The sequence below is a fragment of the Pelmatolapia mariae genome, linkage group LG12 (assembly GCF_036321145.2).
Source record: "Pelmatolapia mariae isolate MD_Pm_ZW linkage group LG12, Pm_UMD_F_2, whole genome shotgun sequence".
In the NCBI taxonomy this organism is placed as follows: domain Eukaryota; kingdom Metazoa; phylum Chordata; class Actinopteri; order Cichliformes; family Cichlidae; genus Pelmatolapia; species Pelmatolapia mariae.
The window spans coordinates 10528895-10548155 of NC_086237.1; the positions used below are offsets into that span (position 1 = coordinate 10528895).

Consider the following 19261-nt stretch of genomic DNA (forward strand, 5'->3'; position numbering starts at 1 on the left):
ATTATATACATGTCCTCTCAATGTCCTTTTCATTCAACGCTGAACATGGGCAGCCCTGATGGTCCTGTATTAATAAAAATATATAAACAGGTAATACAAGGGGACGAGCAAGAGCTAAAGACTGAAAGTAAAGACACCTTTTGGATTTTTTTTTCAGTTTACGTCTTAATTAAATATTACCACAATTTCACAAATATGATATTTAATTACCTAAAAAAATCATTCCCCACCCCACAGTTTTTATTAACTACAATAATCTTGCAATGCTCTGCCCAAATGTGCTTAATAACCTTTAAAGTCAAATGTGTTTGCAAAACAAAGGTCCAATTTTCGGTAAAGGTGTAAAAGGATCCCCCACCCTCCTCTGCGGTCTTCAGAGGGTAGTACTGTCAGATGTTTTACAGGACTGGCGTGCATCATCTGTTAACATGTCTTAATAAGGTCCCAAGAAGCACAAGGTGTTGTAACAACAATAACATGGCACCAGCCAGCTGGACATCAAGCAGCCTTTTACAAAGCACACTTGATCCGTTTGGCACAAGGGCCACTAACATTGGCTGTCAACAGCAGATTAAGTTTCTGTGGGAGAGGGGCAGGTTGAGACCCTGAAACATCCATGAAGACATTTGCTGGGAATGACGTGTCACACTCAAAAGTGAGCAGGCAGACGTGTGTGTCGTGTTACCTGCTAAAAAAGATATTAATCTTCATCATCCAAAAAAAAGTTTTTGCCTTCAGATATGACGCAAAATTGATTCATGGTGAAAAAACAAAACAGACCAAATGAAGGCAATGAATAGGACAGACCAACTGCTCTTTGAAACTCCAACAGTCTACATAGCCTTCCTAATTTACATTCATACATTTCTCTCTGTCACAATGAAAACATGAGTCAAAATCATTATTAAATATATTTAATAGAAATACACAGAAAATATTAACAACCATCTTGAAATAAGGATCCATTATAGTATTCCACAAGCAGAATATTTTGACCGTTTCAATGCAATGGGGGCTCCCAGTGAATTCCAAAACTGGAATCTCAACCCATGCTCAAGGTCATGGTTGGCAGTGCCAATAATAGTTGACTGTGGCCACATCCCAAGAGCACCACTTTGTATCCTGTTATCTTTGGACACTCTGATTGAAAGGAGTCTCCTGTGGGCCAGAGAAAGTGAAAACCCCTGTGCCGCTGCACGTGTTCTTTAAGTTGGCGATTCAAAAGCATCTTAAACCATGCCACCTCTTTAGGTTAGTGGTCTGGTTCTAAAGTTCCAAGTGAAACAACAGCTGAGTATAAAGAGAAGAGATAGATGAGGAAAATTAAGCCTGTGACAGAACGATGACAGAAACTCTGTTAAGCTGAACTCACTGGAATCACAGCCCATCATTCCTAGATGACTCCTCACAGCACCAGCCTGTCCTCCCCTCCCTCCTGGATGATCTGACCGATAGACTCCCGGTTCTTTGCCCTTATAAAGCACTGCCTCTTGCACTCCATCAGCTGCTCTAGGTCACGCCACATCTTCACCTGCTCCATGTTGGCGCTGTGGCTCTCCCTCACCGTCTTCTGTTCCTCTCGCAACTTCTGGAGACCACACGTGAAAAGAGATATTGTTGAAAAATACCCAGCGCAGACTCAGTTTACTCAAAATTAAATGAACCCCAACATGATCACATTTGTGCCAACCTGGTGCAAACAAAGGTATGTTAAATCTGTCTCATTATGACATTCTACTGTCCTCTGAAGACCTGAGATAAAAACAACTGGCATTTATTCAAAGACAGAATTCAGATTTGATGCCATATATCTTAATATAACCTCAACTCAGCAAACTAGATGCATATTTATGGCATTTCTAGAGAATTCTATAAGGAATTTGCTTGCACTTTTATAGAGTAATACATAGAATTTACTGTTTTGTTTTGTGTCTTGATGTGAATGTTCAGGTGTGTTCCTTACTATGCATTACTTTACTTCCAAAGCAAACTCTGTGAAACCTCCTTGGCTAACCTGTGTGTCCTCAGATCATGTTCTTGACAGAATAAAGGAATATTTCCAAGTATTGACCCGTCCTAGAATCTGCTAGGTCAGCACTCGCTCAGCACACTTTTCTCACCTTGCCAAGTAACTCCTGTTCGGAAATATTCTTCATGTACACTTCCCTACAGTGAACAAGAGGAAGATTAGCAACATGTGTGCAACAGCCATTTCTCAAGCTGATTTCACCCCACGTATTAAAAATAAAGGTGTGTCATCACAACAGCAAGGAAACAGTGGCAGTAGATTAACTGGCTTTATTGTAATGAGAGCCTGCTGAAATAAAAAAGGCCATTCATCTCGCAAGCAGCTGGCTGGCCTGGCTCAGGAGGCTCACCTGATGGCTTTCTTCTTCTCTTGCGGATCAGGAGACACGTAGGCCTTCATCTCCTCAGCTGCCCTCTGTATTTGCATCTCAAGGATCTGCCGAGGACAGAGAGGCACAGATCTGAGTTTACAGTTTGTCCCAGTGGGTGCTTGTGGGGGCAGGTGGCTTACAAAATGCTGCAGCATTGTATGCACTCCTGTTTCTAATTTGGCTTGAAAACAGCGATAACAGTGCACAGTCTTTGGTCCTGCTTTAAGTAACTACTGTATCTTTTCAAAATACTTGCCTCTGACATGGTGTTGATATGATGGTATCGGTTTTCCTTCTGTGCCATCTCATCCCTCAGTGCTTTCACCTCCTGTGATTTAAAGAGAAGATGGACGTTCTTATATAACCATGCTAAAGATCAAACATGTACTAACACACGGGAAAAAAAAAAGCACGTAAAATCCACCTAAACTGCTGTGCATATGAAACCTTTGCACTATAATAATTATACCTGCTCCAGTTTTGATCTGTTGCTCTCCAAACCAGCAGCGCAGCTTTCATACTGTGCCTTCTTTTCTTCATACTCTTGGCCTAACTCCTATGAAGAACCCGAGCAGGACACACCGGAACAGAAAAGCAAATCCTACTATTACTAGACAGTCAGAACTGAGACAAATGCACTATTATCAACACTCGTGTCCCGCTCACAGCACCGTTTAATGTCAACAAAAGATCCCAGCTGTAGTTTTAGCACTTTAACTTCTTACAGAGTCTATTTATGTCTTCCTGTTGCAGCTCTTCATTAACAGACGTGACCCATTGAGATGTAAGAGCAATTCTGGGCACACATGTAGGAAAATTAAATCCTCTGCTCTAGCTCAGGGATGCAGGATGCTTTCCCATTATACATTTATTTATGGACTATGTAAATTACTCCTAATGGACCTTGTCCATGGTAGCATAATATACAAGTGAACTTCTACTTGTTTGCAGAGACAGAATTAGGACCCACCGAAGACATTTTGGAGCATGAATTACCCACTCTTTCTGAACGTTATACTCCGTAATGAAAAATCCGTACCAAATTCTTGCCAGGATCCTTTTCCTGACAGGCTGGGTGTTAAAGAGGGATGCTGTTTTGTCATGTGAGCTGAAGGTCCTTGTTTCAGTGTGGTCAGGAGGCCAACTGTCTTTACAAACACCGTTTGATGTGCCGTGAGGTTTCTTTGAAGTTCTCGTTTAATAATTCAGATGATGCTCACCTGACTCTGCTGTCTCAGTGACCTCAGTTCTTTAATAATTGGTGCTAGCGCAGACTTCTTCTCCACTATCATTGAGTTTAACTTCTTCACCTTCAAAAAACACAAGATAACGGCACACGCTGCATTAACAATAAAAACAAAACACAAAAAAGGAGTCCTACAATAATTACACACACATGTACCTTTGTATGCATTCACAGACTTAAGAGTAAACAGCAGGTAATACAACTGTGACTAATGATGAAGTTAGACAGCATTGTCAACCAGATCCAGCAAATCAGATCAACATTTGGAGAAAGTGCCTATAGCGTGTGTGTAAGTAGGTAAGTATTGATTGAAACATTCCAGATTTCAGTTTTATGGGTTTGAAATGCCATTTTTAAATTTCAGTGTAACAGCATCCTTTCAGCATGGATCCAGGTATATTTGATATCATCATTAACAAGCAATCTTACAGTCTGCAGAAGTACACACGCTACCGAATTCATAAAAAAGTCACAACTGATGTCCTGGGCTTCCACACAAAAGGATGATGATGGAAGTTATGAACTAGTATTCTTGTTGTAACTTCCCATTACTGATAACAATAAAATCAAACTTTCAGCTTTAATTAAACATCCTGAGCATCAACACAGAGGTTATTATTTGCTAAATGGTGCTGAAATTTCACTTGGCTGTAGTTATTTTAGACTTTCATAAACTCCCTAAAGGCCAAACTCCAGGGAAAGTGCAGATAAATAAATGGTGGCTAAATGAATAGTTCAAATCATGGACTGTGTGTGTGTGCATGCTGGTTCACTGTCCAGCTCAAGACAGGATCATAAATTCCACCTTTTCCCTGCTGTGGGAAAACAAAATGTGGGCGGTAAAAGAAGAAAAAAACAGTCTATTACAAATTACAGTGAGCCTGTATCCACAATACGAGGGCCCTAAAACTGAATCAGCTAAATGGGCTTCAATCAATTAAACTGCAACACTGGTGCTTTTCTTTTCAGTGGCATATCATATTCTCCTACACACACACACACACACACACACACACACACACACACACACACACACACACACACACACACACACACACACACAGTTAAAGTTAAAAGTTATGCTTTAACTGACAACACTGGAGACGATCATGTCATTTAAGTTCACTTTATCATCAATGCTAACAGTATTTGTTGGCACATATGCAATAAGCCTTTTACGCCTATGGTAGACACTGCATGCTTATCGGGGTTCTGTCTGTAACTGTGTTGCTAAGTCCGAATGAAGATGTGAAGAACATTAAATTGGACATGCTCTGCTTTTCCTTATTTTCTGTCATAAATACAATGTTCCAATAGTGATTGCTCATACGCTCTTATCAAGATGGCTAAAAGTTCAAATAATGAGGTCTGTATGTGTACAAGGAACCCATGTCAATGAAAAGCTCAGAGTGCAGACTGCTTTAAACACTCAGTTGTTTTTACTCCTGGCTTTATATGAACTCACTGAGAACAGACTAAATAATCAATAATCAGTATGTATCTATAGTAACTACTAAGCCTACAGTAAGTCAAATAGCACTTCAGAGTTTAAAAAAAACAAAAAGTATAGTCACCATTTCAGACATGTCATCCAGAGTGCGGCCCTTCTTCTCATCTAGCTCACTCTTGATGGCAGAAACCCTCTCCAGCTCTTCCTGAGTATCACTGTAGCCAGAGATACCCTTCTCAGCCTCCACGGCTTGCTTTAAAACACAGCACAAATAGTCAGATATTGGTTTTTGATGATTAGGAATACTGTTTTTGATTTCAGACATACCACCTAAATTCCCCAATAATTGGGATTCTGCATAAAACGCAAATGAATACAGAATGCAGCGATTTGAAAATCTCATAAACCCATATTTTATTCACAATACAACACAGAAAACATACCAGCTGTTTAAACTGAAACATTTCACCATTTCAGGAACCAATCGTGTTACTGTCAACGGGTCGATAAATGACTGGGTATAAAAAGAGCATCTAGGAAGTGAAGAAAGGCTGTTTACCTCTACCTTTCTGCCTAACAGCGGTAAAAATGGCCATGCCGCAGCATTTTTTGAAACATGTTGCTGCAATCAAATTGAAAAAAGGCTAATATATTTCTTAAAATGTTCTCACGTTAAACATTTGATAGGTTTTAATACTCCATTTTAAATAAAATGTGGGTTTATGAGATTTGCAAGTCACATCATTCTGTTTTCATTTACAATTTATACATTTCATGGAATTGGGGCTGAATATTGCTCAAAGTAAAATTAACATTAACAGGGTGTCTGTCATTTGACCTCTAAAATGCATAAGGAGGTATGATGCTTTAAAAAAAGGGCTCATGTGCAAGACATTTTTCCAACCAGAAATGTGATCAGAAGGAAAACGTCCATTGCTTTATCAAATCCTTGTGTGGGATGCAGACAGAGGAAGAGCAGCAGATGGAACCGTCAGAAATAGTAGCTCAGCCTGCGTCAGAGAGCCCATCAACAAGTCAGGTGCTGGGACCACACAAAGGCGTGAAGCCCTTTCTAGGAAACTTCTACCACTTCACTGTTAGCAGAGAGTATGTGAATGGAGGGATCAAGTGAAAACAACACATTTGGACTGGCAGTACGACGAAGGGGGAGGAGGTGGGGCGGTTATTGTATGAATATGACGGTTCAGAGAGGACAGCAGGAGCAGTTAGGAAGATTTCTCTGGTCCAGGTCCAAATACTTAATATTAAATTATTACTGAAGGGTGTCTTTAATGAGACTTCCCTTGTGCCCTGTTTATTTAAGTATATCACGGTAAGCCTATGTGGGATTCACTGTTGACTTTCCTTATGGTTTGTGCTGTAGCATCACAATAGTCTTCAGAAAGTAACGTAAAGATGTGGATCCCAGTCCTTCCTCTGCTTTATTGTAAATAAATGAATGATTCTGCTTCTCTCAATTGAAATTCAAAATCAGGAATTACCAGTTTCTGTTGGACAGCATCATGTCTCTGCTTGAGAATCTCCTCTGTGCGCTGCACGACTCCATAATCTGCTTTCAGCTCAGCAATTTCCTGGCGTTTCTTCTTGTATACTGTTCCCTTGCTGCGGAGTTTCGCCACTAATCGTTTCATCTTAGAAGAACAATGAAACAGAATTCGGCATTAGTCACAAATGCGAAGGAACACATTATGGACATGCCTGGAAGTCCTGGATAAACACATTTTGGGCAGACTGCTATTGCTTTTGGGTTTCTTGGTGGTGCAGTAAATAATACTGGGATTAAAACCAGCCGACAGAATGTAAAGGAAACAGGCCAGTCGGTGCCTTTCTACTGTATGTGTTATTTGCATGTTCTCCCAGTGGCTGCATGGGTTCTCTCCAGGTACTCCGGCCTTCTCCCACAGTCCAAAGACATGCTTGTTTGCTTAATTAGTGAATCTGAATTAGCTGTAGCTGTGAACAAGATCATTTAGTGTTACTCAAAGGTTGCATGAAAATACCCAGCAGCTCTATATTCAATATCCTTTGTCCAATATGTCCACTATCCCTCCTCTACACATGCCCAAACCATCCCCGCCTTACCTCTCTGACTGTCTCCAAACAACTCAACCTGACTGTACCTCTGATGTGTTCATTACTAGTACGTCCCTCGCTTCCATCAAAGATTTTAGCATCAACACTGGCACTTACAGCTCTGCCTCCTGTCTTTTTTTCCAGTGCCACCATCTGCTAACATTAAATCATAGCAGGTGTCAATGCCGTCTTGTAAACCTTCCCTTTCACTCTCACTGCTATCCTAATGTCAAATGTCACCTCTGATACTCGTCCCCAGCCACCCTGCCTGCACTCTCCTTCACCTCTCTTGTGAGCTGCTGCTCCCAGATATTTGAAGTCAACTAACTTTACTACCTCTACTTGCTACTTCACCTTTCCACCTGCCTCCCTCTCGAGTACACGTATCCATTCTGTCTTCCTACTACCGACTTTTATTCCTCTTCTCTCTAGATCATACCTCCAGGAAAAAGAATAAATTCCTTGTTTTCTTTCCACACCAAATATCTTCTTGGTAGTTTTCCCTCACCAATTCATCTGGTAACTCTTCGCTACTTTTGTTGAGCCAGAGTTCAGGCAGGATTTGAACTCTGGCTCAACATTCTTCCTTCTTCAGCTTCCACCATTTAATCTTTGCCTCTGGCTTCACTTGCTTCTTCTTCTTCTTAATGTGATCCTACAGACTCAGATTCTCCCTGGACCCCACCTTGCAGTCTCCAAACTCTTTCATATTGTACCTTCTGCATAGAATATAGGCCATCTGCATGCACATACCGCCACTCATTTACATCACCTCCTAAAGTATGTGATCACCACAGCTTTACCATTTGTCTTTCTGCATTTCTATCCTTAATACCATCCCTACCCAACAGATCCCCCTCACCTCTGTCCTTCATCTACATGTCCACTGAAGTCTCCTCCAAACACCACTCTCTCCCCTCTGGAGACACACTCTGCCACTTCCTTTCCCTTTTCTACCTAATATTCAATTTGTTGGGCACACACACTGACAACATTCATCATCACCCCTTCAATTTCAAGCTTCAAGCTCATCATCCTATCTGACACTCTCTTCACCTTCACAACACTATTCACTTACTCTTCATGCAAGCTCACCCCTGCTCATTTCTCTACATATCTACATTATGGTGGAACAGCTTGAGTACATCTCTAATGCTTCTGACCTTGTTTCCCTGTAAGTAGTCTCCTGCACAATATATCCACCTTCCTTTTTTCCCATCATGTCAGCCAGCTCTCTCCCTCTACCAATCATAATCCCTACATTTAAGGTCCCTATTCACACCCCCACACTCGTGTCTTTCCTTCCCTTACTACCTCCGAACACGCTTCCCCTCTCCTCTTCCTTTGTCATCAGCCAACAGTAGCACAGTTTCCACTGGCACACTGCTGGCCAACAGTACTGGAGGTGGTTGTTGTTGACCTGGGGCCCCGACCGATCCACTATGGAAGTCTCGCTCTTGATGACCTGCGTGTTTGATTTGGCAAAGATTTTACGTCACCTGCACTTCCTGATGCAACCCTCCCCATTTATCTAATGTAAATATTGATTACAGGTCCTTCAAAATAACAAGACACATACATTTTGATATTACTGATGGTTCTGTGAAGCACATTAAAACCTGCTGTAACAAAGAAAGTGTAAAGTTCATATGGAAACTGCAATGAAAGAGGCCTAAACACAGTTTATATTTGGAGGCATGGTGTCCGGCACAGCTGTGATACTATGAAAGGCTACAGGAGAAGACAATGGCTTGAGCCAGGGGAGGGAAGGGATTAGAGAACAGCAGCGGCTGCAACGAGGAGGCCTGGAGGCCATGCTATGATCTGAAAGAGTCACCCGATCCTTTGAGATTCACAGCCAGCTATGTGCAGCAAACAGCTTCATCTGACAGAATAACTGCTTTAAGTGGATGCTCACTTACTCCCCACCCCAAATGTCTGCTGGGACACACTGAAACTCCTCCACAATGAAGAGCAGCTATAAATGAACACGGACACAGAAGAACAGCCCCAGAAATCACAGAATGTGCTTAATGCGGATCAATGCGTGTGTGTTTGTGTGCACATTTATTCTTTGTGTATTTTGGAACGTCAAGGGCAGACGTGACTGCAAGAGGAATTAACACAGCAGAATTATACTGCATAGTGTTCCTGACACTGTATCCCCAAAACAACTGCTGTTAAAATGGACGGTGGCTCATTCAGCAGTACACCCACACACATGCAGACCAGTTAACAAAACCCTCAACCGTGCAGCGTATGCTCCAAATAACTGCACGTGGGACAAACAGCAGGAAAACAAAATAAATCCACATTATTTCAACTTTTTTTTTTAAAAAAGCGTTAGTTGGATTTGTGACTGAAGTAAGACTAAATTTAACCAGAGTGACGAGGATGCTGGATAAAATGGTTTCTTGTTACTTTCCAACCAATGACGAACAGATGCAGTCATCCCCCCTCAGAGAGACCCTGCAGTTGGTGGGCGGCATGTGATGACACGTAATGGTCAGAATGGAAAATACCTCTGATAAAGTGATCATCTCCACTGCGGCTGATAGCCCGAAACTACAGGAGGAGTCTGATAAGCCGCGTTTGACAAAACATTTTCCATTCACTTCATTCATGTGTCGTCTCAAGGGCCTCTTTGTTTCTACAAACAGCTCTCTAATTTCAGTTAAAGAGTCTCAAATTGATTGTAATGACTAATGTAAAATATAATAGTGTGCCTCATACTTCACTGTTTCTAACTATATTTCGTGGTGGAGAGTTTGTGTCTATTTTTTGTGTAACCAAACATGTCCATTTGTCACATTTGTTTAAAATAATGATGCAATATAATAACGTATTTTACTATTAACGTAGTTATGCTTAAGGTGATTAAAAAAGCTGTGTAAGAAATCAGGGCTAAACACATTCATCACATTTTCCACATCAGCAACTTAATGGATTCCCTTGCCAACGCAGTTCATGCAGCTTGTTCTGTGGTTCAAAAGGCTGCCATATAAAAATGTGTTCCCTCAGCTGAGAATCTGCATCGCTCTAACAGTATGCTCCCAGGAAAAGAATTTGCAAAAATGCCGCGTTTCCATTTTACATTAAACGGAAACTCTGCTGTGAGGTCTGTTGTGTTTTCATCATATGCTACAGTATTGCCTCTTTACCACTAACATAATGTCAATGCAGAGCTGTTCTGGCTTTGGTGCCTTTTGGGGAACAGCCTGGTTTCAACAGGTTTTGGGGCTCATTACTACATGCTTTTACTGGTTGTACTAACAATTTTGGGATGAAAATCGCAGTGTTCAAAATCTTTTTTTGTTTTTGTTTTTAGGGATCAGGGATCCAACTTTGGGCCCAGCAATATTGCTGTGCTGGTGTCAGCTTTAGGAAACCATGGAAACTGATTCAAAAAAACTGTCTCTGATGGTCCCAGCGCAGCTCCCATTCATTAGCATCTCTCTGCTCTTTCAGAGCAGTCACTGTCAGCTCTGTAACTTTAAATTTAGTCTACTGGCCAGCTGAGAAGTGATTACTCAAGTCTTTTTTTTGATTCAAGCGCCAGATTTTGTTTAAGTTTATTCTATGTTAAGTTCACTTCACTGATCAGCATGAGTAAACCATACCACGTGTCTGAAAGGACAAGGAGTACATCTTGTCATGGGATATAAATAGAGAGCAAAGTCTCTATACCCAAAGACTGCTCAAGGCTTTTTTGTCCAGCTGACATGAATTAGGAGACTGATTACACTAAAGATTAAGAAAAAGGCCAAATTTCAGGAAGTTTGTCCAGTACAATCCTTGTTCTGGACATTCTCTCTTTTGTGTTCTATTTATGACTGTGCATGGGAATGTGGGGGAGAGTAGGGAAAAGGGATAAGTAACATTAGACAGTGAGCCTGTCTGTGTTTGGATAAGAACAAAAATAGCCTCTTGTGTTTTCTGTGGATTGCAAATCTTCTAGCACTTTCTTTGATAAAGCTGGAGATGATAGCGGTTACCTCGAACACACAGACAGTGTCCTGTTTCTAAAAACTCCTTTTTTGTGGAGCCAAAAACAAAAAACACACGCACACACACAAAAATCCCCAGCAAATATTGCAGTGATTTGTGAGTGTGTGAACCGGCAGTGTACCTCATCACCACGAATGACCTCTTCCCCATCTGAGCCTTGTGTCTGGTTTGTCCTCTGCCTCAGCTCCCTCTCTGCCGCAGCCAGCTCCTCCCTTGCTTCCTGAAGCTCCTCTGCCTTTGACTCCTTCCTTCGAGCGATGATGGAGGCCTACAAGGGTCAGGTTATAGACATATACAAACACAATAAATCCATGGAAAATATGAGAAAATGAAAGAGCTGAAAAAAATAAAACATTTTTCCTATGACACACACTGAGAACAGAATAAAGATCGCTAGTGTTCAGTCATTGACCTTTCAAATGAAAAATATCTTTCTGCCTCTTCTTCTTAACCTATTTAGGAACAGATGGACAAAGGGATGAATGACTGTACAATATACATCTTTAGAGTGAAAAACCTTAAGAATTTGTGTTTTCTGAAATAAACACAGGGTCACAGTAAGATGTTTTGCATTCAGACCTATCCTTTGGTCTATTTGCATGTTCTACGCACACTAATGCAAGCTCCATTTGCTCAGCAATCAATCTTTCCTCCAACTCTGTTATGAATATAATTCTGTAGTCCCTTTTGTGGATTCTGAAAGGTCTCTGTTCCATAAACATCCAAAATTTCCAGTTTGTATGATGTGTGTACTAAGTAAATACTGGTGCAGACATGCCCCCTTTATCATACCACAAATTGCACATCCTGGATTCCTCTTCTCGTGTCTCTTACCATAGATGTGAGCGGAAGAAGCAATTAACAAAATGAGACATTGTTCCCTAAGAGCCTCATTTTAAAGTAATTAAATATGATGTTTGGCACAACTGTATCAAAATTTGTTTGGTTATTGTTCGGCTACAACTTTATATTATGATCTCAGAAGTAACAGTGTTCTTAACATGAATTACATTAAGGTTCCTTTTAACCTGTGGGAAAAAAATGTAGCTGATTAAAGAGTCAAAACTAGACAGAACAATGAAAGATGACTGAAAGAATGAACACAGTCAGCACCTGTTGTCTGTAAAGGGAGAGTTTGTCATCCATGGGGTCATATCTCATCATCCTCTTCTCAATCAGCTGGTTTATCTGAGAATCTGCTTCTTTAATCTGTGAAAGAGTAAATTAAAGGACATTTAGAATCTTGAAGGTACACAAGCATAATACCAAACCCTGGTCCTCCAGACCTTGTCCTCCAGCTCCTGGAGATCAGCCTGGCCCATCGCAGGCTCTGATGCCACCTTCTGCAGGAACTGCACGGTACGCCTCATGCCCTCCAGCTCCTTGGGAAGCTTCTCAGAGACCATGTAGGAGTTGATCTTGATCTCCTCTTCGAGTCGCTTCATTAAGCCTGAAAGAGACCAATCTTTTCTTTTAAACCTCTTTCAGGCATTCAGTGCCTAATAACAAGAATATATGGTAAAACAACTATTCTGCCAAAATGTTATTGTAGAAAGACAAGCGCTTACTAAATGTATACTAAACATCAGCAGCCCCATTTAGCATTCCTAAAAAAATTTGTAGCGCTTCTGATTATTGACTTTAATTGTGCAGGTCCATCTCTGTCTGCACTGCAGTCGTTTTAGAAACTGCAAATGTGTAAATCTCTCATTTGGCTAAAGACGGCAACAGCAGATGAGAACAAAAGGCAACAATTTCAACATCAGATAAGCTCTATTAGAGCACTTCAAAGATCAGCATAATCAGAGGGTCTCAGCAGATGAAAGCCTGTTAGCAGAGAGACACCCGCATCACACTCTGTTGTGACCTTGAATCCACCCATCCAGCTGTATGCATGGAGCAGGGACATGGCTACTCACTCTCTGGATTAGCATCTGCTGCAGCTTGTCGCAAATCCTTCAACTGCTGCTCTGATCTCAGCAGCCTCTGCTCAGCCTGAAACAGCTGAACACACAAAAACAGTCACAGATACAGGCACTGTCAGGAAATCAGAGCACTATTTTCATACGAAATCATCTTCCAGCATTGATGTGCCAGTTTTCAGTCTATAAAATATCTAGAAACAATGAAAGTGAAAATAAAAACTAGACTTTAACATGTGTTAGTCAGCCTGAGGCAGCAGTCGTGGATGTGTTTGATACCGATGAGACTGTGTGCCAACTGTTTGCAATGCTGTATCGTATTTTTGTGCTGTTGTACACTTCTTATGTTAAATGCTAAAATCTGACAAATGCCACATGTACTGCAATACAAACACAAAATTAAAACTGAAATGATTTAAACAATAAAAACTTAACAAAACCAAACTAAAAATAGAAAACTCACTCAGCAAAGTAAGTCCTTCTAGAATCTAGTTTTGCCACCTGGCAGTCACACTGCAAATCCTCTGAGCACCTATTTGGGCAGTTATTTTAAAGCATTAAACTATAGACATTAGACTCATTTTATATCATTTGTTGCATACAGCTCACTGTGTGACCAGTGAAACTCCTCTTTTTTGTCAGTGTACAGAAGACAGAAATCTGTCACCTCAACTAAAAAAGGGCTTAAATTGTAAGAAATAACTGTATAAATTTACAGTAAAATTTCTGGTAGCTCATTGCCCAAAATATCCTGTAATTATAATTACTTGTTAATTCACAGAAAATATCCTTGTTCTGTTTTGTCGTTGCTGTTTCTCTATTAGTTAATGACGTTGGTATAGTATGAATGGTCATGGGTGAGGGCTACATCAGCAGGAAAAGCTGTAAAACTTACAAAAAAACCACAAAATTTATGCCCTCCTTTACGGTGTTTAAAGCTAGCCGGTGGGCCAGACTGGACTCTTTGGTGGGGTGATTCTATGTGACAACGCTCACTAAACACTAACAAAAATAGTCACAGATAATTATTATAGAATCAACAGCCAAAAGTGATAAAAAGGTGCTTACAAAGGTTGCCCAAAATAGTCCAAGATAAGGTTTCTAAAAGCTTTTTCCCAAGAAATTATATTTCTACGATCATTGTTGTTCTTACAGAATTCCTACACAGATTTCAGTTCAGTTTCTTTCTTGTGATGTATCAGCCAAAACTAAACTGAAATGAAAGCAAAAAACTAAAACAAACAATAAAAACTCTGTGAGCAGAAAACTCCACATTAAATCCAAACCCAGATTTTGCCAGACACAGTTTTTGTTTTTTTTTTAAACTCCATCAAGCAAGAAAGGAGAAGAAAAAGACAGTGAGAAAAGGCAGTGTGCATAACGGCCCACAAACTTGTTTAACTTGACTGTCATGACTTGCTAAAATATACTGTCATGAACAAAAGCGCTGATAAATGACACAAGTAATCCTAAGTATTTACCTGATTCTTTTGCTCTTGCTTCTGGTGAGTCAGCGCCTCCTCCCTCTCCTTCTCCACCCGCAGCTGCCTGGCCTGCTCCAGCATCCGCTGATGGTTAGACACCGACTCCACCTAGTGGAAAGAAAACACCATTCAGTGATGTGGCAGTCATCGGAGGGTCAGCAAAAATAACTGCGAACCTCTGACAGAGTCAGGTTTCACCTTTTAACAGGGCCTGTAAGTAAGACCTAGAAATTCAGCACCTCATTACTTCTAGCCTTGTTAAGCAGCCTTGCAGCCTGTCACATCCCTGTCAGGTTTATTAGAGGAGCTGATAATATATGTTTGAGGTCATGTTTTCATTCCACAGTCAATTCTAAAGCCTTCCAAGCATTGCAGGAGTACCACAGCCTCCCAGAGCAGTCTGCCATACCCTCTTCTTCAGCCTCTCCACACGTTTGATGAGCTGGTCTTTCTCTTCCTCCATCGCACTAATGTCCTGTTATTGCAGAAAAGATGAATTAATGTCATCAATGTCAGTTAAGCTTATGAAGAAGTTCTGTGTTATTTACTACACAACAAATATAAATGAAAATCAATATGTGAGTTTTATACTGAGAAGAGATTAAAATCAGTAACTTCTAACAAGCAGTGTAGCAGTAGTAGTAAAGAGTAGTAAAGAGTAAAGCGCGACTACAGTGTGAAAAAGTGTTTGCACCATTCCTGATCTTCTAGTGTTTTGCATAATTATCACACTTACATGTTTCAGGTCAAACAAATTTTAACATTAGACAAAGATAACCAGAGTAAATAGAAAATGCAGTTTTTAAACGATGATTTCATTGATTAAGGGAGAAAAGTTTTTCAGACCTACCTGGTCCTGTGTGGAAATGTAATTACCCCTCATGTTAAATCAAGAATTAACTCGGATAAACCACATTTTTGGAAATCTGTGTTCAGTTTCACTTAACACAGTCAGGCCTGATTACTGACAGACTTGTAGAATCAAGAAATCATTTAAATAGAACCGGTCTGACGGTTGAAGCAGGCACAAATATCTTAAAAAACAACAAATCATACTACGATATAAAGAGACACCTGAGAAACAAAGTCACTGCCATCTATCAGTCTGGAAAAGGTTACAAAACCATTTCTAATGCTTTGGGACTCCAGAGAACCACAGTGAGAACCATTAGATACAAATGAAGGAAATTTTGAACAGTGATGAACCTTTCCAAGAGTCACCGGCCTACTAAAATGACTCCAAGGACACATCGATGACTCATGCAGGTGGTCACAAAAGAACCCAGAAGAACTTTAAGAACCACAGCCTTCACAGTCTCAGTTAAGGTCAAAGTTCATGATTCAACAATAAGAAAGAGACTGGGCAAAAATGGCACGCAAGGGAGAGTTCAAGCAGAAAACATTTGCTGACCAAAAAGAACAAAGGCTCGTGTCACATTTAAAAAAAAAAACAAAAAAAAAAAACTACGAAAATAAAAAGGTACATCATACCAACAGTAAAACCTGGAGGTGGTATTGTGATGGTTTGGGCTGTTTTGCTGCCTCAGAACCTGGAAGACTCGCAGTAGTAAATGGAACCATGAATTCTGCCGTCTACTAAAACATCACAAAGGAGAATGACGGCCATTTGTTCGTGACCTCAAGCTGAAGTGCCCTTGGATTTGCAGCAGGACAATAATCCAAATCACACCAGCAAGTCCACCTCTGAATAGCTTAGGAAAAAAAACAACAACTTTGAAGTGGCTTAGTTTAAGACCTGACCTGAACCCGATTGAGAAGTAAGTTCATGGTCAAAAACCCTCCAGTTTCACTGAGTTACAACAATTCTGCAAAGATGAGTGGGCCAAAATTCCTCCACAGCGCTGCAGACTCATTGCCAGTTTTTGCAAACACTTGATTGCAGTTGTTGCTGCCCAGGGTGGCCCAACCAGTTATTAGGCTTAGGGGGAATCACTTTTTCACACAGGGCCATCCAGGTTGGGATTTTTTTCCCCCCTTAATAATAAACACCTTCATTTAGAAACTGCATTTCGTGTTAACATCTGTTATCTTTGTCTAATACTTAAATTTGTTTGATGATCTGAAACATTTAAGTGTGATGAACATACAAAAAAAAAAATCAGGAAGGGAGCAAGCACTTTTTCACACCACTGTATTTGTTACCCTTCTGATTTCTGCTGTGGAGAAGCCTGAAGTCCTCAGCTGCTCACACTCCTTATGATAAGTCTTAAATCCTTCCACCAGCTCTTCATACTGTCAACACACATTATTTACCTTTTTATTAAAATAGGAGTTCCAGTAATGCAGGAGTGGTATGTGTCTTTAATATGCTGACAAACCTGGTGATAAGTGTCATTGATGATATCATCCTGCAGAAAATCTGCAGGCACCTCAAGCTTAACAAGAAAACGAGCCAAGTAAGCCCTCTTCTTCAGCTCAGGGACCCTCTGCAGCAGCCAGTGGAGGATTGGGTGAATCACAGGTTTGCTGCCAGTCACCAGACCCTGTCGGAAGCTGCTTCTGCAGGGAGTGATGCACGAGGAGAGCTGATTCAAACTGCAGAAGGTGAATGGTAAAATACGGAAGATCCACTGCTGCGTTTCACTGGTAGTGAGCTGATTACAAGATTTAAGGTACTTTATTTATGTGAATTCACTGTAAACAGTGAAAACTAAGGAAAAGGTGAAAAAATGAGAGCTCTATGAATGATGCACATGTCAAGTTTAATTTTGTCAGTTTAATTCAATTGGATTTTTACAGTGCTAGTTCACAGCAACCATCATTTTATGGTGTTTTGTACCATAAGCTAACAACCCTATGATATTAAAGAGAAAAACAGAACAGCCCCACAGTCCTCTGTGAACAAACTCTTAGTGACAGCAAGGACAAAGAACTCCCTTTTAACAGGAAAGGATCTCTGGCAGAACCAGGCTAAGTGAGGTCAGCAATGTGCCAGGACTGGTTGAAGGGTGAGTGGAAACAAAATAAAGAGCATAGAGAAACAAAGACAAAATACAAACTATTGGTCTTTTATAGTTTAAGATTTTTCACAGGGCCCATTTATCGAAAGCCAAAATATCCTGTGTTTACACAGATTTGAATCGTCATTGTGACAAATGTGGGAATGGAGATGCTACCCTTATCCATATGTACTGGGCATGGCCCAATCTTGAAAGGTATTAGAGGAACATATTTCAAACCCTGCCTGCAATTCTTGAACACTCCTTCTGGCCAGACACAGTCTTAGTAACACACCCACTCTTAATGGCTGAGAGACCTTATGGAAAAGATTGGTTACTCGCTTAGCAATACCAACAAAACGTTCCACCAGGTGTGGGGACCCTTCCTGAAATTATTTGCAAGAGACACTTGAAGAGTGGAAAGAGATGAAAGAATTGCCCAGTGCACCATGTTGGTTCAGGATCACCTGATCCAGCCCTGACTATACAAGCTTTAACAATAAATAAAATTTGAAGGCTAATCTACAAAGTCAAGAAGGTGCCCGTCTCCCAGAGTTACCCTGAAACTATTTTATATTATAGATGTTGCATTAAAAAAAACAAACTAACAAAACACTTTGAGTGAAACAAGAAATAGCGTACAGCAAGAATTTGTCAACATTATAAACATCAGAATGAGATAAGGGGAAATTTAGCTGAAAGTGTCTGCAGATACTTACACATCAGAGAGGTTACCAGGAGGTTTGTATTTCAGCATCCCCAGCAGAGCACATATTCTCTTCACAGTTTGTTCAGGCATTTCTTCACGGATGTCTATGGCTTGCTATAATAACAAACATCAGTGAGAGAAGTCCCACGTTATTTCTATGAACACCACACATAATCACTCGGTGTTAACCCTGAAACAAGTGTAATGAACTTTAGCGTCTAGTGTTGGTAAAGGTATCTGATAAAAGTATCGGTTCACCTTTGGGTCGATTTCAGCCAGAACATCGTTTAAAATCTGCAACAGCTGCATCGGTTCAAGTGAGTCAAACGTGATGAGATTGAAGTTCTTCTTGAATGGTTCCCTGTTCAGCTGTTCGACGATGAATTTCAACTGTTCGCTCATCTTGAAAAAGTGTGATTTGATGCACTTAGTGGCTCTTCTTTGCTTGACTAGCCAGCTAACGCTAACGTAACTACGCTTTCTGTCGTCGACTAAGTTAGCTTAGCTCGCAAACCCGTAAAATAATTATTTAAAATCTTGCTGGTTGCGCTAGGAAGTCACTATTCAGAAATTATAACAACAATTGCAAAATCGTCTTACACAAGTTTTAAGCAGCTAGTTAATTAGCAGAAGGAAAGGCAACGGTTACTGTGGAAACCATAAAGACGGCGTCACTGATTGGTTGCTAACCGGAAGTCGCTCTTCAAGAGTTGTGTTCAGCTAATCCAAAATATATTTTTGGTTCAACGGACAAAACAGTGGCGGTATAAAGGTATTCTACAATCACTGGTCAGAGGAGTAAATGAAGAAAACCTCAGTCTAGTGTCATTCACGATCGAAATATATGAGCGCAATGCCATATATAAACCCTTTGCCTGAGGTGAACATATCAAATAAGTTCAATTCCCCAAGCTAAAGTGAATAAAAACGCAATTTTCTTGAATATGTAGTGAGCATCAAGTTTAAAATTTAATTCCCGTGAGAATAGG

At 40.5% G+C, this 19261-nt stretch overlaps 1 protein-coding gene across 2 annotated transcripts; it reads right to left on the minus strand.

Annotated features, from left to right (window-relative positions):
* Positions 1-932: 932 nt before the first annotated feature.
* Positions 933-18935, minus strand: ift81 (intraflagellar transport 81 homolog). Of its 2 annotated transcripts, XM_063490800.1 has the most exons (19): positions 18531-18935; positions 18283-18386; positions 16943-17123; positions 16767-16856; positions 15013-15078; positions 14601-14711; positions 13117-13201; positions 12484-12647; positions 12311-12406; positions 11319-11465; positions 6598-6747; positions 5220-5348; positions 3620-3709; positions 2869-2955; positions 2656-2727; positions 2379-2464; positions 2121-2166; positions 1373-1588; positions 933-1290 (listed from the first exon to the last, which is right to left on the minus strand). In XM_063490800.1, the coding sequence occupies exons 1-18, from the start codon at positions 18672-18674 to the stop codon at positions 1406-1408; spliced, it is 2031 nt and encodes a 676-aa protein (XP_063346870.1). In that variant the 5' UTR covers positions 18675-18935; the 3' UTR covers positions 933-1290; positions 1373-1405. The 2 variants fall into 2 exon arrangements, with proteins under 2 accessions (XP_063346870.1, XP_063346868.1); XM_063490798.1 differs by having other exon boundaries at positions 933-1588.
* Positions 18936-19261: the final 326 nt, after the last annotated feature.